This window comes from Tachyglossus aculeatus, chromosome X1 (genome assembly GCF_015852505.1).
Source record: "Tachyglossus aculeatus isolate mTacAcu1 chromosome X1, mTacAcu1.pri, whole genome shotgun sequence".
NCBI classification, from domain to species: domain Eukaryota; kingdom Metazoa; phylum Chordata; class Mammalia; order Monotremata; family Tachyglossidae; genus Tachyglossus; species Tachyglossus aculeatus.
In genome coordinates this window covers 101488158-101513624 of record NC_052101.1, presented here as the reverse complement: position 1 = coordinate 101513624, position 25467 = coordinate 101488158, and the positions used below count along the sequence as shown (strand labels likewise).

General features: G+C 43.0%; 1 protein-coding gene across 5 annotated transcripts in view; it reads left to right on the top strand.

Moving 5' to 3' along the window:
• ITPR1 (inositol 1,4,5-trisphosphate receptor type 1) overlaps positions 1-24828 on the top strand; it is a 346510-nt gene extending 321682 nt beyond the window's left edge. For all 5 annotated transcript variants that reach the window (XM_038772880.1, XM_038772879.1, XM_038772878.1 and 2 more), the window contains 2 exons: positions 12973-13134; positions 23463-24828. In XM_038772880.1, the coding sequence (XP_038628808.1) occupies positions 12973-13134; positions 23463-23549 (249 nt within the window). In that variant the 3' untranslated portion in view covers positions 23550-24828. The remainder of the gene's footprint in view (positions 1-12972; positions 13135-23462) is intronic.
• The last annotated feature ends 639 nt before the right edge of the window (positions 24829-25467 follow it).

Here is a 25467-nt window from a genome sequence, read left to right as displayed (position 1 = left end):
AAAACTATTACCTGACATCTCTGCACCAAGGTCCTGGAGGATAACACTATATTGAAAAGCTCTACTTACAGTGCTCCTCGTTGCCCAAAGTTTACTCCTTTTGCCTTTTCAATCTGTCGTCTGTCCTTAGGTATGTCAGTGATTATTTATGTGGCTAACTTGAGTGCTACATCTGAAGCATCACCTCTCCAAAACTTGCTTGAAATTTTGTGACTATTTCGAGCTGTTGCAAGTATCGGCAGCATGTGTAGTGCCTTAGGTTGGCGTGCAAAAGGCATGATGTTTGCCCCTCAAAGATTTGCCCTCTAAAGACAGTTATGGAAGGATTCACCTACACTCAGGTGCACTTCTGTGGGGTTCCTCGTGCACGTCTGCACATGCGTGTACAATGACAAACCAGAGACTCATGATTGCTGAAAGTTTACTGCCCCTGGTCTTTGGCTGCAGATAATAATCATCATCATCATCACTATGGCATTTTTTAAGCATTTACTATTGGCCGGGCACTGTACTAAGCGCTGGGGTAAGTACATGTTAATTGGGTTAGACACTATCCCTGTCCCACATAGAGCTCACAGTCTTAATCCCCATTTTATAGATGAGGAAACTTGAGCACATAGAAGTGAAACGACCTGCCCCAGGTAATACTGCAGACATGTGGTGGAGTCGGAATTAGAACCCAGGTCCTCTGACTCTCAGGCCTGTGCTCTTTACCCTAGGCCATGCTGCTTCTCTGAATTCCTTCTGGGTTTTTCCATCTCCCCAGTATTGCTGGGCCAGCAGTCATGAAGAGAATGGCGTCTCCCAGAAAAGGGAAGAGGGAGATTCTGTCAGGCAGGATTGAGCATCCAGTCCAGAAGAGACTCTACATCAGTCAGGAAGTATGCATGGAGCAGTGTATTGAAGAGATTTCCATTTTCAGTAACTCAAGAATTTCTACCAGTGTGGCATCTCATATGGAGCTAGCTACAGCCTTGCAGATGTTCATTTAGAAGGCAGGGATTGAGGAAAGTGTAATGTCCTGGGGCACTCATCTGGTTAATGTAGCTAGTGAGGTAAAAAGCGTAGTTGTTTTGGCCTTTTCGTGAAACAAGGCATGATGGGTTTGCAGTCACCAGGGAAGATCAGATGATGGTGTGTGTATGTGTGTGTAAAAGGGGGAGGAGAGATTCACCTATCACCCTGACCAGACGTGGAACTTCCACACCCAAGTGACTAATCTGAATTTGGTGCCACTCCCTACTTATTAAAACATCAGAGTGTCAGATCTACTACTGCCCCTCAGCCCTAGAAAGAGTAGGGCTATTTTAACACTCCTTTTTTTTTCTTACAGAGGGTGACCGGGCCTCTTTTCTAAATATTGGCTTACTTCATTTCAATAACCCTTTCCCTGAAGTATCGCTGCTTTCTGAGTGTCTCATATAGCACATTTTAGTGCACTTGGTCTCTTCAGAAATTTGTCCTAAAGGATCTTACCGAAAAGCCAACATTTCAAATAGTAGAAAGAGAGAAGTTCAGGAAGGGATGGCACTTTCTCCTTCTCAAGTCAGTTTCTAGCCAGCACTGGGAGGGAACGTATGTTGGTTGCCAGGCTGATTCCCGGGGCCACTGGAGGAAAGACGATAGGGCAATTGCTGAGCTCCCAGTGGAGCCGGGGCTGCCACCCCCAGTGCTCTCATTCCTGTCTCATTCCCCCTGTTCTCCTCCCTTCTTTCCTCCTCCTTTCCCCTCCCTACACAGTGCCCAAGCAGTGGCAGGATGAAGAACAAAGAGTGACAGCAGGGGACCAGGGAAAGCATCGTGGTCTAGTGGCTAAAGCACAGGCTTGGGAGTCAGAGGACCTGAGTTCTAATCCAAGCTCTGCCACTTGTCTGCTGTGTGACCTTGGGAAAGTCATTTCGCTCCTCTGTGCCTCAGTTACTGCATCTGTAAAATAGGGATTAAGGCTGTGAGCCCTATGTGGAACAGGGACTGTGTCCAACTTGAATATCTTGTATCTATCTCAGTTCCTAGAATAGTGCTTGATGTTAGTAAGCACTTATCAAATACCATTAAAAAAGAGGAGGGAGGTAAGCGTTTAGGGGGAGGGGAAGTCCGGTCAACCACATGGAATTCCAGAATGGCAGTGCTGAGGGAGGAAGGCTCTGTGGCAGACTGGAAGTGGCGGCCAGAAGTCGGTGCCCACGCCACAGCCAAAGGCACGCTTGCCAGGCGGGGTAGCTGGGTGTGCCACCTTCTGGCTTATGTGCTGGGAATTGCCACTCCAATCTGTTAGTCTAAGTGTTGCTGGAATTTGTGCTTGTGGAAAATCCCCTAAGAATCTGGTAATACATGCTGAGCCTCAGTTTAAACCAAACAGAGCTTTTCAGTCCTAAAAAATTCATATTTGATTGATGGAATCAGGAGGGCTTTCAGGTTTTGTTCACCAGACATGGACTTCAGCAGGCATCCAATCCGTCGCATTTATTAAGCACTTACTGTGTGCAGAGCACTCTGTACTAAGCGCTTGGGAGAGTACAATATAACACACATTTCCTGTCCACAACGAGTTTACAGTCTAGAGGGGGAGACAGACATTAATAGAAATAAATAAATTACAGGTGTGTACATAAGTCCTGTGAGGCTGGAAGGGGTTGGGGGGAGGGGGGGAATGAATAACATTTAAAAGAAGAACGGATTGAGCCCTATGGCACCTTGCCAGAGGGAAGAGAGCAGTGGCTCCATGAAAAGCAGAATATTATTTCCCAAAGTAGAGACCCACGGTCTTTAGGAGCCTTCAAGAACAGAAGATTGGGAGGGGCAGGAGGGGAGGAGGGGAAATCTGAGGCTACCAGAGGAGGAGGAGGAAGAGCAGAAGTATGGGCTAATTCGAGGAGACAGAAACAGAGGAAATTTTGGTTGATGGGCCTTGCTGCCCATCAAGGAGAAGGACATTTAATATGAATAATTGCCAACTATCAGTAGTCCTAGGGAGAAATAAATTGGGGGGCATTAATAGAGTATATTTTAGGAAGGAGTAAACAGAAAGGAAGGAGGCTTTCCCAAAGTCTCCAACTTGAGTAAGGCTTGGACTTTTCTTTGCAGATTTCAGGCACAATCAAGTTTCTCTGGTTTGTGGGTCAGAAAGACTGCTGAATGGTGCCAGATGCTAATGTAAGAAGCAGGGAGAAACCAAGCAATTGAAGAGTAGCCAGAGAGTTGTCAACTTCTGTACTCATGTGCAGATACGCAATAGTGTGTTGAAACTTTGTCTGGAACTCTGATGATAAACTTTGAGTGAGGGAGTGCCTCTTGATGAATGTTAAAGTCCTGGGAAATTGGTATTTGGGTAGTGGTACATTGACAGCTTTACTGTGCAATCCTGAGGGAAGCATAGTGTAAAATGCCTTCTTTGTATTACTTAACCTTTCCTGTATTAAAGAGGCCACTGAATGCCTGTATATTCATGTTCTTCCCAAAGTGTTTTCTCAAGTTAAAGAAAGCCCCTGTAGAGTTAACTAGATTCAGGGGAGGCCGAGGCAGATTCATATCTGGAATGGGCTCCCTGGCTGGGAAACAGTGTGGCCGTGTCATAGGATTCAGTTTGAGAGCAAGTTGGCTAAGCTTATTTCTCCACCCTCTGCGTGCGGGCGCGGTAACGGCAGCTGAGGGAAGCAATTGCTGACTTTAAATTTACCCACCCAGAATTTGTAATACGTTCTGCCCTCTAGAGGGTACCGAGTCTCTGCTGACATTTGTGTGTGCCCCACTGTGTTTCCTACAGAGCAGTAGTTTGCTTTCCTTTATCATAGCAGTTAATACTTCACTCTTGTGTCTCACCGTCATATTTTTAATTGTAAATCTCACATTTTGATCCTGATGTACTTTTCAAGACACTGTAAGTGGAACAGACTCTACCCTCTAGGAACTCACATTGTTGTTGTTTTAATGGTATCAGTTAAGCACTTACTATGTACCAGGCACTGTTCTAAACACTGGGGTAGATACAAAATAATCAGGTTGGATAGAGTCCCTGTCCCACATAGGGCTCACACTCGAAGTAGGAGGGAGGAGGATTTAATCCCCATTTTACAGGTGAGGTAAGTGAAGCACAGAAAAGTGAAGTGACCTGCCCAAGTTCACACAGTAGACAAGTGGCAGAGCTGAGTTTAAGACCAGGCCCTCTTACTCACAGGCACATGCCCTTTCCACTAGGCCACGCTGCTTCTCACAGTGTGGTTGCTGTTACTGTTGTTGTTATGGCATTTGTTAAGCGCTTACTGAGTGTCAAGCATTGTTCTGAGTGCTGGGGTAGATACAAATTAATCTGGTTGTTAAAACAAACAGCTCATACAGAATTTCTCAGGAGCCAAAGGAGTGTACTGTGTATACACCAAAAGCAATGAAGAATCAATAGTTAAATGTGCCAAGTGCAGAGGTTCTTTGGGGTAGCATCTTCACTAGTTCTACTCCGACGGGCATCGTCGGAGTTGGGAAAGAGAGATTGCTCATTCCTCCCTTGTACTTAATTGAGGGACACAATTCAGTAGAAGGAAGGGAGGAGGAGAGGGAGGGGAAAAGAGGTGCTTGGGAGGAAGAGGGTGTGTAGCATGTGAGAGAGCCCTGAGTCAAGAGTAGGGGAAATTGGGACAGTGGGAGCTGTGCCAAAGGGATTCATTTGGGTAGAATGCAACAAGGCAGGCAAGTCGAGAGATGTGGAAAGGTGTGGGTCAGTCTGCTGGAGGTTGGCACCACTCCAGATTGATCCAGGAGTCGGAGCCCAAAGAAATTCGAATTTTCTATAGCCTTTCTTATCTTGAAGGAACTCAAAGCCCCATGATCCCAAGCTGTTTATCTGCTCCTGAATCACTTCTCCTCCCAGGGCAACCTCCCCCCTCCCCTCCCCAAGGGTAGAATGGGGCAGCTGATTCACCTTTGGTCTCAGGTTTAATTAGTTCAAGTCTGTAAAGTGCTTTGAAGATGAAAATGAAAAGCTTCATTTAAGGGCTGTTGCTTGTCCGTGAAGGTGCTTTGCTGTTGTTGCAGGAAGGAGGATCTCTAACTAATTGAAACTACCTGGTAAGGTGTAGGCAGAAGGTAATTACCCAGTACCTGATTCGAAAGCCAACACCTCTCTGGTACCACTCAGGCTTGGGAACTATTTTGTAGTGGAGCTTAAAGAGGTCCACCGCAGTTAGCCAGGACCTCAGTTCTGTGCTGTCCCATGATTGTAAGAATAATTGGGGTATTTGTGAAGTGCTTACCTGTGCTAAGCGCTGGGGTGGGTACAAGGTTATCAGGTCGGACCCAGTCCCTGTCCCACATGGGGTCCTGTAAGGCACTAGCCCCACCTCCTTTACATTCATTCAATCTCATGTATTGAGTGCTTACTGTGTGCAGAGCACTGTATGTACTAAGCGCTTGGGAGAGTATGATGCAATACAGTTCAGTACAATACAATTCCTTTCCCCCACTACCCTTTACATGGAACTCCACCAACCCCACATCAATTGGGAACAAAAAGTGACACCTCCTGAATCATCAGCATTTCTTCCCACAGTCAACAGATGGCCGGAGAGCATTTCACCTGAGATACTGAATGACTTCAAAGAACAATTGAGTGCTTCATTTTTTTTCTACGGGTTTCGCAAGAAATGGGTGAGGTTTATTACCACTGGCACTTAGAAAGATTTCACGATCATCCAAAAGCAACTATTAACTGTATCTGGGAATGATAATAAGTAAACTTCAGCTCTGCTGTGGATTATATAATCAGCCGGGTGTTCATAATTTAATTCGGAAACTGAAAATTTGAACCAGGATACTGCCTAAACTTGTTAAAGACTCAATAAATCTTTAGGTAATCCAGATATTTTGTGAAACCGGAATTATGGTACCCAAATTTATCTCATTGAATTGTTTTTTTGCAGTAGTAGTTATTGCCATTGCCATTCTCTAGTAGCTAGAGAAGTGGGTTCCGTTTTTGCTGTGATCTGGAATAAATCATTTGGAGGGGTAAAGTCTCAGCTGGCTGGTTTCTCAGCTGGCATTTGGGGAAAATAAAAGTGATCATTTTCTACCTCCCTGAGGGGACTTAAACCTTACAAAGTGCTTTGGGATCCTATTATTAACGACCTAAACTTCATCTTTATTATGGTCTATATCCAGCTCCATCTCTAGACATAGTCTTCCTTCCAGGGAGGAAGTCGAGTCTGTTAATTGCATTCTCTGGCAGTGCTTCATTTCATCTAAATGCTCACTGGCCTTTGAGGAAAAATTCAAAGATGAATTTTTGTTCTTTGCAGCCATGCAAAGTGTGAGTTTACAACCTGAGAGGCCCAAAAACTATACTGTAGTTATTATTTGAACAAGCTTTGTAGAGGTTTTGGAGAGGTCTGGAAAGATGCAGGGGAGGGGAGGGAGCAGAGAGGCAAAGACTTTGATTTGTTTGTATTTATCAACCTGTTAAAAGCAGCTCTTTCTGCATCTTCATAATAACCAAGATCATTAATAAACTTTTTTTGGATTTGTTTTGCTTTTTAATGGTATTTAAGTGCTTACTATGTGCCAAGCAGTGTTCTAAGCACTGGGATAGATAAAAGGTAATCAGGTTGGACATGGTCCATGTCCCACATGGGGCTCACAGTCTTAATCCCCATTTTACAGGTGAGGTAACTGAGGCACAGAGAAGTGAAGTGACTTGTCCAAGGTCACACAGCAAATGAGTGGCGGAGCCAAGATTAGAATCCAGGTCCTTCTGACTTCCAAGACTGTGCTCTAGCCACTAGGCCAGCGTACTTCCAAATCTACTTCTTTTTGTGTTTTCTATATGTTTGAAATATTATTCTGCACTGCAGCAAGTTACTTACCAAAAAGGGCATTTCTTTCACTGCCCACTACAAGAAAACATTTTTTAAGGAGGACGTTACCTCAGCAGTCTTTCTTAGAACAGCCACTTCAATTGAACCAGGGGAGAGCAAACACTTCTCAGAATGAGTAGCATTTGCATCACACAATGCAACTTCCTTTTTTTTAAAAAAAAAAAAAAGAAAAAAGAAAGAACACCCTCCCCTCCTTCTCTTTCCCTCCCTCCCCCCACCCTCTTTCCAATAATGGACATTTCAAGAGGCTGGTCATTGACTCCCCCGTGTCTGCGACTTTAATGTTTGCATTACAGGGACTTTTCCAACTTTACCTAGAAAAGAACTAACCAGAAACTCAGCTCTTGTGGTTAGGCTTGCTTCCGCCTGTGGCTTTAGTCAGTTTGTCTGCTCTGACAGAGGAAGCTATCGCTGTGACGGGAAGAGGGAGCTGACTGCACAGGCTGGATCATGATGCTTCAGCTTGTAAGAGGACCAAGGCAGACAGTACATAATGGCATTGGTATGTGAGATGCCAGAAGTAGGTAGAGGGGAGGGAGAAAGAAAGTAAAAAAAAAAAAAAAATTAAGAGTGAAAGATACAGTTAACCGGCCACTTAATGCCTCTCTGAAAGGCACAGGAAAAGTGAACAAAACTAGTAAGAGCTGAAATTTTCTGTCTTTAATGGAGATGACTTTTAAAAAGCCAGGTTACTGTGACCTGTTATTTGACCTTGAAAAGAAGTTATGAGGCCCCTGAGAATTCAATTCTGCCAAAGGCCACTTAGCTTAGGAAATTGTGACACGACAAAGAGATCTGTGACATGCTGTGGTGATAGTCATAGTAATCCAGTAGTTTATATAGGCCCGGCAATTTGCATAGTTCAATTTAACCCCTTCTTTCCAAGATTCAGGCATTCTCCATGGTGATTTTGATCTTCAAAGCAAAGGTTAACATTTCTGTTGCTCCTAGGCAGTTGAAGAAATCATTTTGGGTGGATTGGTTTCAGGTCTTTATTGGTCATGGAGTTTCCCATCAGAAACGACAGATGAGCATCCTGCCCAGAGAATCGATTATAGTGCTGGGGTGGTTTGCACAAGGCCATTTGCACTCTCTCCCCCCCCCCCCCCCCCCCCCAAGTCATAAGTCATATTGGGGCACAGAATGCAGCACAGTGTACAGAGCATATTTCTTCACCAGCGTTAGCCAGCTTCAGGCAGACCTGAGGCTCTTTATTCCTAGAGCAGTGCTCCTTCCACTTGACTAACTGTAAGGCCAAGGTCTTTCTTACTCCACAGAGGATGATCTTCAATATCCTATCATGTGTTTTAATCCCTGGGATTCTACCCTGTAAATCTAGAAATCTATTTGGCTAGGATGTCCATAGTGATATTAGCCTCCTCTTTACCATCTTCTGGAGTCTGGGAGATGAGTGACTCCTCAGCAGTAATGATGTGATTTCTCAAAATAATAATAATAATAATGTTGGTATTTGTTAAGTGCTTACTATGTGCCACGCACTGTTCTAAGCACTGGGGGGGATACACGGTAATCAAGGTTGTCCCACGTGGGGCTCACAGTCTTATCCCCATTTTACAGATGAGGGAACTGAGGCACAGAGAAGTTACGTGACTTTCCCCAAAGTCATAAAGCTGACAAGTGGCGGAGCTGGGATTAGAACCCATGACCTCTGACTCCCAAGCCCGTGCTCTTTCCACTGAGCCACACTGCTTCTCAAAACATACAGTAATGAGCAATCAAGCAAGGGTAATTATTGAATTCTTACTGTGTGTGGAGCCATGTGCTAAGCCCTTGGAATGCCAAGGTTCCCGGAGTTCCATAGGTGAAATATTGAGGACAACTTGAAAAATGTGCTTCCAGTGGAAGCAGTCTACAGGATCAGTCTTCCCTCATCTGCATTGTTGGTGTTTTGTTAACTGAGGAAAACGGAAGAACCTGTTTGGAGAGGGAGTATTTAGAGCAAACAACAGCTAGAATAAGCTTGACTTTACAGTTGCTTTCTGAGGTGAGGGTTTTTTCTTCCTTTGGTTAACTGATATTTAAGTAGGAAAAAGCCTTGCTTGGATGTACACTAGGCTGTTGTGCTTGCTTAAATTCTACTGGTCTTAGTGAAGCAATTTAGGAAATTTATTTCCTAAACTGTACCCAGTCTTTGCAAGGCTCTTGTTATTTTTCAGGTTGCCTTTTTGTAAAAAACATTTTTTTAAATTGAGTTTCTTCAAGACGTTGTATATATTGGATGAAGCACATAGCTTGCAAAGAGGAAAAGTTAAATAGGCCTTCTTTTGTGATTTTATGACATTGAGATTCAATTTTTCTCTGCCTTCTGCTTTTCTGTATGCAAAGACGTCCAGTACACCTTGTCTTAGATTGTGAGGGAATGAGGGTATCTTGAGAATTCACCGATTGAAATTAATTACCTGTGGTTTTTTTATGCAAAAGTGTCAATTTTCCCCAGCATCACTGATCTGACTTGCAGTTAAAGAACTTCTAGGTAAAGATACCAGGCGAAGAAGGCCTAGGTTTTGAAAAAACAGACTTCCCCCTTGGTGCATTTCGGTTAGATCTGGTGCTAAGCAAACCATTTTTATTAAGCACCTAATAGAGTCCTCGCCCGCTCTCAGGGTCTCACCTGGAGCGTTCCCAGTACCCTGCCAGTCTCGACTACAGGAGGGAAGGTCAGGCAGGGTCATATCCATTTCATTCCTAGTTTGGGCGGCAGTGTCTAGCGAGTGGAAGGCAATCTGCTACAAGTCAAAGCTCACCTGTGCTGGACAGCAGCGGCATGGGAGAGAATCGAGGGCAAATACTCAAGTTTACCGTACGGAAGGAGGCAATGGCAAGTCACTTCCGTATTTTTACCAAGAAAACTCTGTGGATACACTGCCAGAATGATTGCAGGTGGAGGTGGGGCGTTCTGGGAGAGATGTGTCCATGGAGTCTCTATGGGTCGAAGATGACTCGACGGCATAGGACAAGACAAGAGTCCACTCACTTGTTCCATAAGGCATGCTTTCACTGGGCAATTTGGATAGAGCATTAGTAGGGAATTAGGGAGCATTCTTTCGCCAATATGCACCTGTCTGAATAGAGCGCAAGACAGTATCGGAAGAATTGGCTGTGCATATGCGGGCCCTGTCACACATGCTGGAAAGCAAGTTTTCCTTATTGTGAGTTTCTTTAAGAATGGAACACCACATTAGAGAAGAATTGACTATACTGGGCATCGTTGGGGACCTTTCTCTCCTGGAGATAGCCTACGGTTCCTGTGCCAGATTCCTTAGAGTCAGTCAATCAATTGTATTTATTGAGCACTTACTGTGTGCAGTGCACTGTACTAAGCACTTGGGAGAATACAATAAAACAATATACAGACACACTCGCTGCCCACATCGAGCTTGCAGTCTAGAGGGGGAGTCAGCAAGTCATTAGTATAAATAATCTGCCCTTTCCTTTCCATCCAAATGGCTACCACATTAATCCATTTATATTGATTTATATAATTTATATATTTATTTATATTAATGTCTGTCTCTCCCTCTAGACTGTAAGCTCACTGTGGGCAGGGAATGTGTTTATTGTTATATTGTACTCTCCCAAGTGCTTAGTACAGTGCTCTGCATGCAGGAAGCACTCAATAAATATGATTGAATGAATGAATGCTGTGGGGCTGAGACGGGGGGATGAATAAAGGGAGCAAGTCAGGGTGATGCAGAAGGGAGTGGGAGGAGAGGAAAAGAGGGCTTAGTCAGGGAAGGCCTCTTGGAGGAGATGTGCGAGTTAGGGTCCTAGGGAGACAAGGGTGGTTGGTGAATAATACCTCTCCTGGTGACTTGTGTCTAAATGAATATTTACAAAACTCTCCCAATTGAAATTGTCACCCAGACCTGAAAGCATTTGGGAAGACTGAGGCCAGAACACTGAGTTGTCCCCAAATGGACAGAGGAGATTATTATCTCAACTTGGATTAGCGCCTGTGATCAGGTCCATAGATCATTCCAGCAAGAGGAAGTGCACGTCAGTAGCAGCTGTCTGATGAAAGGCGTGGTAGTTAAAGGGTAGGAGTGATGATAGACCGGGGATTAAGGCATTTGAGAGAGAGCCAAATCAGGGAAGGAGCTGGAATTGGAGTGTAAGGGTGTGATCTCCTTGGTGCATGTACATGCGACATACCAAAGCCTCCTGATCGTCTGGCTGGTGAAGTAAAGCCAACATGGGATTGATTGTAAATCAGCCTTCTTAAAGTTGATCTCCCTAGTTCTGATAGGGGTGTGCCAGAATCCATCCTTTGTTAACTCATGTAAATGATAGACACCAGGGGACCTGAATTACCAAGAAAGAATGACCCTTTTTTGCTCTTTCCCCATAAGCCATCTTCACTACCTCAAATTGGGAATTCTTCTTTTCCCCCAAAGTGGTGTTAAATTCATGGTTCATTTCACAAAGATGAATTTAGAGGAACACTTTCCTTCATTAAGAAAGTGAATCCCCAACCAATCAATTCAAAGACTGCACTTTTAGTGCTTCTCGTTACAATCCCATAACAGCTGGATGCTAATGAAACTGAGTGTTGGGTTAGACCAGAAGTTCCCAATGGGGATGCCAGGACCCACTAAGAGGATGACAGAGTGGTGGGGCTAGATCAGAATGTAAGTAAACTTTTATTCCCAGAAGCTGTCAGATCTGTTTTGTAAGCCCATCTGTTTGACCTTTAAAGCAAATGTCAACGTTCCCCCAAATCTCCTACATCTTAACCTGTAGGCAGGCCAGCAGCTATGGGCTTGGAGGTTGGCTTTTACATTTAGGGTCATCGTCATTTGTCCTGTGGTTTGTTCAGATCTGAAGAGGGCGAGATTGCAGTTAGAGACAATGTAGAGAGTCCAGCTAAAGGACATACATTCAGTGCATGTAAGACAGACAACTAAAAAGGTTTTCACTGATCTTCAGTGATTTGACTTTCTTTGATTAGCGATTCTGAAAATTGACTTTTCCTAACGCTTATTCTGATGTTTGCTAAAAGTGTTTCCACGATTACTTGAAATGAATCTCAATCTATAAAAGCCATACTTAATCAAAATCTGTCCCAGCGGGAAAAAGATCTTTGGTTTAATAGAGCCGCCCAATTGTTGTGGGAGGAAGGGGTACTGTGAAAACATAATTTAGAGTGTCTCCACTCAGTAAAGTTCAGGAACCACTGGGTTAGATTCTGTACAGGAAATGGAACTGATCACAATTACCACCCATTGAGCTCTGTCAGTTAAGCTGGTGACCTGACCTAAGTTAAGAGCAGTGTGAAGAAAGTGTCAGGAGTGTGGTGTGCTTTATTCTTACACTCTTATTATTGGTTTTCAACTCTTCTGCAGCTTCCGTGGTAATAAGTCATGTCATTTCAAGCCTCCGGGTGTGAGCATGTCTAACTCTGATTTGAACACCTTGTGGAGAATTGTTGAAAATACTTTCTTTTACTGGGTGCTTTGAAAGGTGCTTCTTGTCCTGTGTGTTAAGAAGCACCATCAGTTACAGTGCTCCTGATTTCTTAGGGGACAGCTTTATGTTCCTCTTCCCCCTTATTTGTAAAACTATGCCTGGGTTTCTGGAGACCATTGGAATTCAAGGTCAAGAGGATCATGATGGGACAAGAAATGAAACAAAACTGCAATTTCCTACCACACTAGTCACCCTAATTAAGACCCCTCCCTTCTTCCTCCCGAAAACCACCCCTGCAAGAAAAAATGTATTCCTGACACTCCAACGGGGCTCATGTATTCAGCTTGCACCTGCTCTTGGATGGAAAAGTTTGGATGAAGTAGTAAAGCAACAAAATAAATGAAAATATAAAAGTCTTTATCCCTTTTTCTCCAGCAGCATCTAGCACCAAGCAACTGTCAGCTATTAGTAATATTAAATCCCTTTTTATAGCCATGGAGTGTGCGTTAGCAGAGTATTACTCAGTGAGACTGTTGGAAATATTGAACAGTGGTAGACATCAAGCTGATTGCAGAGGTGATGGATATTTTATGGTGCACAACTGATAGTGTGCACTGCCATTTCCTTGAGTCTTTGTGTCTTCTACTGGAAATAATCATTTTTTCCCTTTGGGTGTAAATCCTAGGAAAGAAACCTGGATTGGTTCCCTCGGATGCGAGCCATGTCACTGGTGAGTAGTGACTCCGAAGGAGAACAGAATGAGCTGAGAAATCTGCAGGAGAAGCTGGAGTCTACCATGAAGCTAGTTACCAATCTTTCTGGTCAGCTGTCAGAACTGAAGGATCAGGTAATAATAATACTACATAAAAGAAGAAAAATTGTGTTTTTTGTTAAGTGCTTACTAGGTACCAGGCATTGTACTAAGTGCTGGGATAGATTCAAGGCAGTGGAGTTGGACTCAGTCTCCGCCCCCCATGAGGCTCACAGTCTTAATCCCCGTGTTACAGATGAGGAAACCGGGACACAGAGAAGTTAAGTGACTTGCCCAAGGTCACACAGCAGGCAAGTGGCAGAGCCAGGGTAAGAACCCAAGTCCTCTGACTGCCAGACCTGAGCTCTTTTCACTAGATCACACTGCTTCCCTGTTTTATTTATTATATTTCTCCCCTCCCCTTACCTTATATCCCCACCCATCCCCACCCCCTCCTCAAGAAATAAAAAAATCAGTGGTAAGATGAAACCAGCAATCAAAAATACATTTCAAATCCCTGGGAGAGACATCAACCTAAGGAGGGGAATCTCCCCAGAGCTCCTGGGCCTTCTCTGGGATTGGTTGTATTGCCCAGACTAAGGAGAGAATTAAATCACAGATTTCAGATTCACTTAATCTCCTCTCTTATCTTTTGTATCCCATTGTAAAATGGGTAGTCCACTTCCCAACCAATGCCTGGGGGCAAGGGTCAGTAGGTATTGATACCAAGAAAAATGCTCTGGTACTTGGGTATGGGAAGAATAAAGCTCAAGAAGTTTTAATGGAAATATCAGGCATCTTGAATCTGAAGGCCAGGGGGATTTATAACATTTTCTGACTTCTTGGTTTCATGGGTGAGCTACAAACCTAGCATGGCACGCATGTGTACCTGGGATATGGGTTATTACTATTTCAATAGTAGAACATGCTTGTAGCACTTTTGAAATTGCATAGCAAAATGATAAATTTTGCACCATGGTAACAAATGCCCATCTTGTGCAAGACTGGCAGTCTCTTGTAAGACTCCAAAATCTTGAGAGTGTGTGGAGGCATATGTGAATTAATTAAATTCTCTCCATTTACTTGCTAACTTTTACACGTAAATGAATTTCGCCAACCTAGTGGTATGCTCGGCATTCGCTCCTGTTGGAGGCTGCCCACAGAAGGTTCTAATTATCATTGTCATCATCAGTGGTATTTATTGAGCGCTTACTGTATGCGGAGCACTGTACTAAATGCTTGGGAGAGTACAATACCACAGAGTTGGTAGACACATTTCCTGCCCACAAGGAGCTTACAGTCTAGAGGGGGAGACAGACCATATAAATACAGAATTTGTAATAATTCATAGATATGTAACACAAGTGCTGTGGGGCTGAGGCGAATATCAGATGAATGAATCCAACTCTAATTTGGTTTTAACAGAAATAAAATTCAGTCGAGTCCTGTCCCTAGACAGTAGTAGTCTTTAAGTTACTTGCTTTCATGTGTACAAAGATGTAAATAAAGTTATCCAATGAAAAGGGGAGAAATCCTTATTTATGAAGTCTGTTCCACACTAAATTTGGTAGTAATTTTCTAAATAAGGAAAACTAATGGCAGACCTAACCAGATTATTTTTGCTTAATTTTTGATCAACTTTTAACTCCTGCTGTGAAATATCCGTTGAATGCTTCACAGGACTAAACTGTTCGTTTTCTGCAGCTGCTCCTCTTCCCCCCTGAAGAGAGGCAAACTTCTTACAGAAGCTACTAATGCTGTGGTTACCGTCTTCTCCCTTTCACAGTTAGCTCTAGAAATCCCGGTTAAATTAGATGTTATAAATTAGGTGTTAAAAGTCCTGTGGAGAACCATGCTGGAATCCAAACCTTCTAAACCAAAGAAAAAGAATTGTTTATCCCCTGGTGGAATGCAGTACCATTCTCTAAAGACAACAGCCCAGCCTATCCATTGTTTCTCCTACCCATCTTTCCTGAACTGTGACATTCCTGCCCCTTCAAGCAGGGTGTAAATGCCAGACGAACAAAAATCCACTGTTCCCGTTCTTTTTTTGTTATTGGTGGCAACTGGGGGCATTCTGGTCCGTGGGGCAGACTTCTGCCACTCCAAGACATTTGCACAGTTTTAGCATTCTGGGAGCAGCTGATTGAAATGTATGCCTGTAGCGAATCTTCGTTATGCGTTTTCTTGGGGGCGATGTGCCACCAAGCAGAAAGACTTTGAACAGTACCTCACTCTCGCAACTGGTCTTGCTATTGCCAGTTATTCTGCACTTCTGGAGAGATCAGTCTTGGAGGGAAGTACGGGCCAGCCTCGGATGCTCTTTCAGCCTCTATATTACATTCTGCTTTGCTAATCCACCATGTTTAAGGAGAAGTGAGCAGTGCTAGGTCACGTGGGTTCAGAGAGACGAAGCATCTTCATCACATTATATGAGTATTCGCTCAGAAGAAGCCAGAGGGTTTCCATTAAAGGCAAACTTGTAGTTCCATCAAGAAAAAGGCATTGTCCTGTGTCTTCTATGGGCTTTGATATTTATTAAGAGATTCTAGGGCTCTTCTGTTTGAAGCCAATTCTGTCTAAAAGATTTGACTTCTGCCCTTCTCTTTAAGCGTGTACTTTTAAAGCTGGCAAGTAGCCCCTGTATTCAAATGTTTCCTTGCTGGGAATGAAAACAAGGTGGACCCTTTGTTCTTAAGATGTAATAAAACTGCAGAGATAAATAGGTTGATTAATGGGAAGGCTCTTACAAGTTCCAGAATACTTTTATCAAGAAAATATAGAAATAATAATAATAGTGATAATGATACCTTGATTTTTGTAGAGTATGTATTTTTCTTTCTGATGTGTTTTCACATCAGTGATCTCGTTTTATCGTCACACACCCCTGGGAGGCAGGAAGAGGCAGGTATTATTATTCCCATTTTACAGATGAGAAAACTGGGGCCCAGTTCCCGACTAAGCCCTCATTTTCCCTACTCTCTCTCCCTCCTGCGTCACCCTTGCACTTGGATTTGCTCCCTTTATTCACCCCACCCACAGCACTTATGTACAGATCCGTGATTTATTTTAATGTCTGCCTCCCCCTCTAGACTGAATGCTTCTTGAAGGCAGGGGACATGTTTACCAACTCTGTCATATTGTACTCTTCCAAGTGCCTAGTACAGTGCTCTGCATGCAGAAAGCCCTCGATAAAGACGACTGATCGATTGTGACTTGCCCGAGGTTACCCAGCAGGCCAGTAGATGAAAGGAATGATTTCCAGGCATGGGCACCTCTAGCTTAAGTTATCAGATATTTTAACTGTGTCACATATTCAGTCTATCGCCTCTTCATATTGGGGGAAAAACCTATTTCCAGAGCAAGTTATCACTAACATTTCCAGATTACATAATGTGAGTCTTTTTATGCATTTGCTTTGTGAATCAGCCTGCTGGATAGGCTTCTGGGAATCATCGGTTTCCATAAAAATACAATTCTCATTTTCCATTTTAAAGATTATATGAACTATTCAACATTTCAAAAATAATTCACCTCAGGAACTAGCAGAATTTGGTAAAAACATATTGTTTTCAAATGGCAGTTGTGTTAATCCCAGCCTTCCCACCACCCTATAGAAAGAAGTTAGGCAAATAGTGAATGAGAAGAAAACATGTGCTCAGAAATAGACCTTCACGATAGGACACATTATGGTGGCATAGACAAAAACTTCTCCAACATTTGGAAAACTTGTAAAAGTGTTGGTCCACAATTTACTATAATGAAGCAATAACTGATTTTAATTTGAGAGCATTTGGTTTCTAGTCCTTATCAGGTTTTTGGGGTGGTTTGGTTGGGGTCTTTTTGGCTTTTTTCTAACATTCCAATTGGTGAGTAAACCCCCATTCAGGGTATTAAAACTTGGTTAGTGAAAGTATTTTTTGTTATTGTTGTTGTTGTTGATAGAAGTACTTGGCGTAGTGGATAGAGCATGGGCCTAGGAATGAGAAGGATCAGGGTTCTAATCCCCGTTCCACCATGAGTCTGCTTTGTGACCTTGGGCTAGTCACTTCACTTCTCTGTGCCTTAGTTACCTCATCCGTCAAGTGGGGATTAAGACTATGAGCCCCATGTGGGAGAGGGACTGTGTCCAATCCTATTTGCTCGTATCCACCCTAGTGCTTAGAACAGTGCCTGGCACATAGTGAGCACTTAACAAATACCACAGTTACCTTACAAGTCTTGTGTCAAATAATTTGGGGAAGCAGGAGTGGGAGAAGAGAAGATGAGGAAATTCATAAACTTTTTGGTGTTCATCAAGCGCTTACTATGTGCCAAGCAATAAAGAAGCAGTGTGGTCTAGTGTCACAGAGTCCTCTAGACTGTTAGCTTGTAATGGGCAGGGAACGTGTCTGCTAATTCTGTTATATTGTACTCTCCCAAGCGTTTAGTACAGTGCCCTGCACATATTAAGCACTCAGTAGATAAGACTGATTAGGAGAAAGAGCATGGGCCCTGGAGTAAGAGGATCTGGGTTCTAACCCCGGCTCTGCCACTTGTTTGCCGTGTGCCTTGGACAAGTCATTCAACTTCTCTGTGCCTCAGTTACCTCATCTGTAAAATGGTGATTAAGACTGTGAACCCAATTTGGGATGTGGATTGTGGCTAACCCAACTAGCTTGTATCTATTCCAGGGCTTAGTCCAATGCCTGGCACATAGTAAGTGCTTATTAAATACCAAAAAAATACAAATTAAAAAGGAATGTGCACTAAGCACTGGGGTAGACACAAAACAATCAGATCAGACACAGTCCCTGTCCCAAATGAGGCCCCCCTGGTCTAAGGAGAACAGGTTTGTCATCCCTTTTTTTACAGATGAGGAAATTGAGGCATAGGGAAGTTAAGTGCCTTGACCATTGTCACACAGCAGGCAAATAGCAGAACTGTAGAAGCAAGTAGAGGCAGCATAGCTTACTGGAAAGAGCACGGGCTTGGGAGTCAGAGGTCCTGGGTTCTAATCCTGGCTCCTCCACTTGTCAACTGTGTGACTTTGGGCAAGTCACTTCACTTTTCTGTGCCTGTTACCTCATCTGTAAAATGTGGATTAAGACTGTGAGCCCCACATGGGACAATTTGATTACCTTGTATCCCTCCCAGCACTTAGAACAGTGCTTGGCACATAGTAAGCGCTTAACAAATGCCATCATTATTATTATTATTACCCCAGTACTTAGAACAGTGCTTGGCACATAGTAAATACCATTATTAATAATAATAATAATAACTGGATTAGAGCCCAGGTCTCCTGACTCTCAGTCCTGTGCTCTTTCCAGGAAACTATGCTGCTAATCTCTGTAATCTTCTATAGTAGTTCTCTTGTATTATGGATCAAATCCCTTCTCTATACCGCATATTCCACCTAATGGTCCAGCTTCTTAAATGCATCTCTGCATTATTAACCCGTGGAGAGCTAATTAAGAAGCTTGTGTCTTTAAGAATTTTTTTGATCAAAGCGAGTCAAGTATGTTTACAGCAGACTGATCTTTCTATCCCATACTTGGCTGTGCTACTGGCCTGATGAAAAATTTTGCATCCTATTGCACTCTTTGTCTCTGTATGTTGGCAGGGGGGACAGTATACTGAAACAGATATAACACTAGCCTGCTGCACAAGATGTTCACAACAGTGCCGCTTGTTGTGCGACTACTCTGTGTGGAGCATTGATGGGGCACTTGCAGAACCCATGAGAGAAGTAGAGCCCTACCCTTAAGAAGCTTAGTCTTATGGGGAAGACAGTAGATAAACTGTATTGCAGGAGTCAATATTTGCAAAACTCCTGCATGAATAGAAAACTTGCATAAAAAGTGCTAATGAAAGACAAAAGGAGCATTGTTTCAAGGACTATTGAATTCTATTGTAGGTACATTGTGGCATCCATAAAATATTGTTCAGACTTCCTTCCAGTGCAAAGCCCTAACTAAATTATTTAGAGCCTGACAATAGATGACTGAAATTTGCTCATCCTGTCTCCAAGCATATAGATTTTATTAAGCTCTTTTCAAATATTTCTTCTGCCCATGACTTGAAAAGCCACACCTGTTCTATTATCCTGTTGTTGCTTGTTGTCCGACTCAATAATGCCAAACCACACTGAGTGCTAAACTTCCAGATTTCTCTGTGGATGTAGACGACCTAAAAAGGCAGCCTTGCTTCCTATTGAGTTCAAACTGAATATTTGAAAAGCTGTAATTTTCAAAATTTGATGAGCAGGAAGGGGTATAGGATGAAATGGGTATTGTTTCAGTGTGAGTTCTAAGTTTTAGGTTCTAGTAAACCACAGTAGTGGAAATTATCACTTCTTATACCTTTACTTTTGAGCCACTAATACCTTGCTACAGAGACTACAAAGATACGATTAAATTAAAAAGATTGAAATGTTTGTCACATTTTGGGTGGTGTCTTTGTAATCAATGGTTGGTCATGAGTAAAATTTACCTAAAGAGCAGTGTGAGACTTTGCACAGGAGAAACTCCCCTGTGTAAAGGAGGTAGCCTTCTATTCTTTGGAAATGATGCCACATAGCACACTAAATGAAAAGAGCAAAAAGTCTCAAGAGGCACGAAACAGGATGAGATGATTGTAGATTTGGTTGAAATGTCTTGAGAAGATGCACTAAGGAGCCAAAAAGTATTTCTTTGGTAGTGCTGGCCTGAGATGCTTCTTGCTGCTGAAGATTCCCATAAACAAAACAGTGTCGTGTATGAGTTTGGGTCTGTGACATTTACAGGCTAAAATTCCAGACACACACCCCCTTTGAATTGGAGTACTGGATGGAGGCCTCAGCCTGGGGCTGACTACTCTGGCGTTTGTTTGCACTTCTCCTCCTTTCTGCAAACCTACTTAAGTGCCAGTTTTCCGCTCCAGCCTTCGGCTTCTGTCTGTCTGACAATCGGAGGAAGCCGAAACCATGGAAATGAACCGTGGGTTAGACGTCTGATGAGAAACACGTTTTTGATAGCCCAATTATCTGGCAGAGGGAAATCCTCTTCATGGGTATCCGAGGGTTTTTGGTTGTTGTTTTTTTTTTAATAGGCTGAAATCCCAAATTTCCATCAGCAGTGCCCCTGACAATGTCAAAGGTACAGACCTAAAAATCATTTGAAATCAAGCTCTGGGTTTTGTTCCTATTGGGTGCAGAGACTCTATGATAATAAAGAATTTAGCTTTGCTCGGGAGGTTAATAGCTGTTGTGTGATGAAGCCACAATCTGATCTCAGAATCTTAATGAGTTTATTGTGAATTTAATAATAATAATAATAATGGCATTTATTAAGCGCTTAACTATGTGGACACCATGTTTTCCCCCTGAAAACCCTTCTTTGAAGGGTTTGCACATTAACTTTTGTGGTTTTATGCCTAGAGCCAAACTAACAGTCCCCTCAGTGACTGTGATTCCTAGCCTAGATAGCTTGACTTTATTTGAGCCCACAAAGATGATGACAGGGTGCTACCGTTTATTACAATTTGATCTTTCAAAACACTTCCAGGATATTACCTTGTCAAGCAAAGCTCCTCACCGTGACCAGAGCAGTTATAGTAGAATGAGAGTTTAGTGATTTTTCCCTGGTAAAGTTTTGAGGCGCTAAGAGTTTGTATCTGTATGAGCGTGGCTGGTGGATGGTGCCCTCAAAATAAGGCACTGCTCCATTCCCCTTTGATGCTGCTGCCCATGCTCAGATAAGCAGACAGAAATTCTTCCCTGTCTAGTAATTATAGAGAAGCAGCATGGTTTAGTGGATAGAGCTCAGGCCTGGGAGAGTCAGAAGGACCTGGGTAGGGTCTAGATTCTAATCCCAGCTCCACCACGTATCTGCTGTGACCTTGGGCAAGTCACTTCACTTCTCTGGCCCTCAGTTACCTTATCAGTAAAATAGGAATTGAGACTGTGAGCCCCATGTAGGATGTCACTTTGCTGCCCAGATCATTTTTCTACCACCCCCGCCCCCCCCCACTTCAAAAAACTCCAGTGGGTGCCCATCCACTCTGTATTAAACAACAATTACTCACCGTTGGCTTTAAAGCACTCCATCAATCACCTTGTTTGCTTCTACCTCACTCTGCTTCTCTCCACCTTCTCATTGTGCCTTGATCTTGCCTGTCTCGCCGCTGACCCCTAGCCCATGTCCTACCTGTAGCCTGGAAGGTCCTCCCTCCTCATATCCAACAGACCATTACTCTCCCCGCCTTCAAAGTCTTTATTGAAGGCACATCTCCTCCAAGAGACCTTCCCGGACTAAGCCCCACTTTTCCTCATCTCCCACTCCCTTCTGCATTGCCCAGACTTGCTCCCTTTGCTCTTCCCCCCTCCCAGCCCCACAGCACTTATGTACATATCTGTAATTTTATTTATTTGTATTGATGTCTGTCTCCCCCTGCCCCACACACCCCACCTGCCCCACACACCCCACCTACCCCGACCTTTAAAGTCGTTGTGGGCAGGGACTGTGACTGTTTATTGTATTGTACTTTCCGAAGCACTCAGTTCAGTGCTCTGCATACAGTAAATATGAATGAATGGCAGGGATTGTGTCCAGCCTGATTAGCTTGTATCTACCCCAGTGCTTATAATAGTGCTTGGAACATCGAAGGTGCTTAACAACTACAATAAAGAAAAGAGTTGGAAGAGACCCTGGGATCAATCAGTCAATCAGTGGTATTTATTGAGCACTGACTATATGCAGAGCACTGTACTAACAGCTTGGAACAGTTCCATACAATAGACGTGGTAGGATCCGATCCCCGCCCTCAAGAAAGTTGCCAGTCTAGCGGAATCAATTGGTTCAGGCCATCCAGGACCCACCCTTCTTTATTCTTTCTTTAAAGATCACTAGGGATGGCAAAGGCCAAACTCTCCTTGACAACCTATTGAGGGTCCACCACTTTTATGTCTGACCAAACTTTATCCTGCCACGATCATTTCAAATCATTGACTTTTGTCCTCTGTGGATATGGAGATTAACTCATTGATACCTTTCATATACTTTGCAAGTAAATCAATCGATGGTATTTATTGAGTGCCTGTTGAAGTGCTAAGGATTTGGGCGAGTGCAACAAAAATAAGACATATTCCCTGCCCTTAAGGAGCTTACAATCTAATGGGGGAGGTAAGCAGACAAAATCATTTACAAATGGTGGGAGCAAGAGGAAAGGGATCTAGCTGAAAGTAGTACAAATATATCAGGATGAAACAGCTAAATGAACGTAGAAATAAATAAAAATATACAAAGGTACACAGGTGCATGCGAATTCTCCTTTTTGCCTTCATGGGGCCACTCAAACCCCAGCTCCAATATCCATCGCATTCCAATGATAAACCATTCTTCAGTATTGGTGGAAAGCAGAAAGCCTAAGGATTAATGCATCAGTGATTCCAAAAGTTAACTAATCCTTAGGCAGTCAAATGGAGCATATTTGGTAATGTTAATTGTGTAGACCACAGGCATTTCCTTGACTACTCTCTATCGGTTGCCTAATCCTCCTTAGTCATTCAATAAAATGCCCTGGCAGGGTAATAAATACAGCGCCTTTGACTTGGTTCATTGTTCGGATTTCCTAAATGTCAGCTTTTCAAAAGAAATACAGTGGACTTCTTGTTTTTATGATGTTTGTGACATTTCGACCCCAACGCTACCGAGAGTGGTTTGTGTAGGATAGAGGTCTTGCAGGGGTTAAGGACATTTCTTCCATGGCCTCCAGCTCTGTCTCTTGGGGGATCCAGGGGGTGGGATGGGGAAAGGAAGGGCTGATAGGGTGGCATCTAGGGGCCCGCCATATGGAGGCAGAGGTGGCACTTTGGGAATGGGGGTTCCAGTGGACTTTTGGATCTTCAAATTCCAGCAGGTTCGGCTCCTGGGATAACCACCCAGGCATGAAAGCCCCCTGGATGCCTGGCAGTACCTCTTAATACTGAGGCCTAGACCCTGTTCAGTCTCCTGCTCAAAGCCCCATCCCTCTTCCATTTCTCCTTGAATTCTGTCCAGACTCAAAAGCTGCAGTTCTGAATCAGTGGGTTAATCTAGGCTCAAGCCAGGTGAGCTGCAGATCATGATATTTTGGGCCAGGCAGGGATCACCTCTGGGCAACCGAACAAGTGGGGAACCCTGAGATTTCACTCTCAATTCCCCCCCCACCCCCCCACCCCCACCCTCCTGAAACAAACTGCGATTAACTTATTTGAATATTGCCTCAAGTGATTAAGGTGACCAAATTCCCCATTCTGCCCCGGGGAGATGCTTTTTGATCTGCGTTGGTATAGTGGAAGTGAGTTATTTGTGAAAGTGGGTTTCAGTGTAAACCATAACCACAGAGGTGCATCTATGGTTCATTATATGATTTGAAACACAGGAAGTGTCTGTGTCTAATGAGAAAACTTTTTAACTTTCCAGATGACAGAACAGAGGAAGCAGAAACAGAGAATTGGTCTTCTAGGACATCCTCCTCACATGAATGTTAACCCACAGCAACCAGCATAAATTAATAAATGAAATGGGGGGGGGGGGGGGGTAGGCTGTGTTTAACCTTTTAATAGTGTGGATAATGCTAATGTAGGAGTGCAGATCAACCACTAAGCTACATCTGTGTGTTTAGTAAATTTGTAAATACCCAGTTTTATACATACTGTATGTATATGATTGCTACTCTAAAGGTTCGGGTATATGTATTGTAATTAGAATTGTCGGCACATGAGGTTTCATTTGTGCCAAAAATATCCAAAATGCCCTTTCTTGGAAGGACTAGAGAGAGCACCTGAATTGCACTTGAACAGGATTCTAGATTTAAAAGTATGTGACATGTATTTTGTATTTAAAAATTAGACTAGCCAGTATTTATGTTTTTATACAATTGTGCAATATGAATTATGTAATCACAATATATTGGCAACTCCTGAGTGTCCTAAAGGGAGAGCTCATCTTTGAAGCTGGTGTGTTAATACTATGTAATAAATGGTTAAATAGCAGGCAAATAAGGCTGCTGCCAAATTGTATTAGTAGTGAGTTTCAGGCCCCTGGGCATTTTGAACTATGTAATTATCCTGTGGTGATGCCTTTTCTTGTTGCTAGTGGCATTAGTGCCTGTCTCACAGTGATATTGCTGTTAATTTGGCCTCACCTTTAGTTTTAAACACTTCTTAAGCTTCTACGTTAGGAATGTTAAAATTTGATGATCATTTTTTTAAATAAAAGGAGTCGGGGTCATATTAGACCTTCAGACTTTGGTTTGGTGAAGAGGCTAATTTCTTAAAGGGAACTCTGAATGCAAATTGAGGATGAATGGGCATTGCTGGCTCATCCTAGGGGATTTTCTGTGCCATGTTGTTAAGAGACAAATGGTGGTTTCTAGAGTCTCCAGGCCAAATGCAGGATTTATTTTTCTTACTTCATAACCCACATGCTGTACCGGCTAAGAGGTTTAAGCAGATAGTCATTGCAACTAGTGAAATATGAACTATCCCATTAGGACGTGTAGTTGAGCACTGACATGTACTACTTGTGAAAGAGCCACAGTGTTTTTTGGTTTTGTTTCTTTTAGTCACTTGATCTTTTTTTCTTTCTCGACAGCTGAAATTATGAAAGGAAACTTTTTTTTTTTATATGTTGCCTAGTTTTGTACATGGACCTCATTTTACAAAAAGCAATTCCTTGGCAAATAGCATTTTCAAATGTCCTAGAAGCAGAGTTATGAAATAAGTACTATTAAAGTTTGTAAATGCATAAATGAAAATAGATATTTAATAAACGATGTAGAACAATACTCTGTGATGGAATGTTTTTTTGGGGGAAGGGCAAAGGGGTTTGGTAGGAAGGTTGCGGGGGTTTGGGGGAAGTAACTTTTTACAACATTTCGGTCACCACAGGAGGAAAATCAATGGTATTTATCGAGCATGTGCTTGGCAGCCCTCAAGGACCTTACAATCTAGTGAGAAGCTTATTTTACTTACTGGGATGAAATTACCTTGAACAATAAAACATGGGAGGAAATACTGCAAAACTTTAAACCCAATCTTCTGTCTTCCAGAACAGTGATTCTCTGCCCGGATGACAGGACTAACTGTTTCCCAATCAGTCAATCAGTGGTACTTATTGAGCGCTTACTGTGTACAGAGTATTGTACTAAGCTCTTGGGAGTACAATACAGTAGAGTTGGTAGACACAATCCCTGCTCACAAGGAGCTTACAATCCAGAGGGGGAGACAGACACTCATCTCCCCTCCCAGTCCCACAACACTTATGGAAACATCTTTAATTTGTTTATATTAATGCTGTCTCCCCGCTAGACTGTTAGCTCCTTGTGGGCAGGGAATGTTTCTGCTTATTGTTGTATTGTACTCTCCCAAGCACTCAGTACTGTGCTCTGCACACAGTAAGCACTCAATAAATAGTATTGAATTGA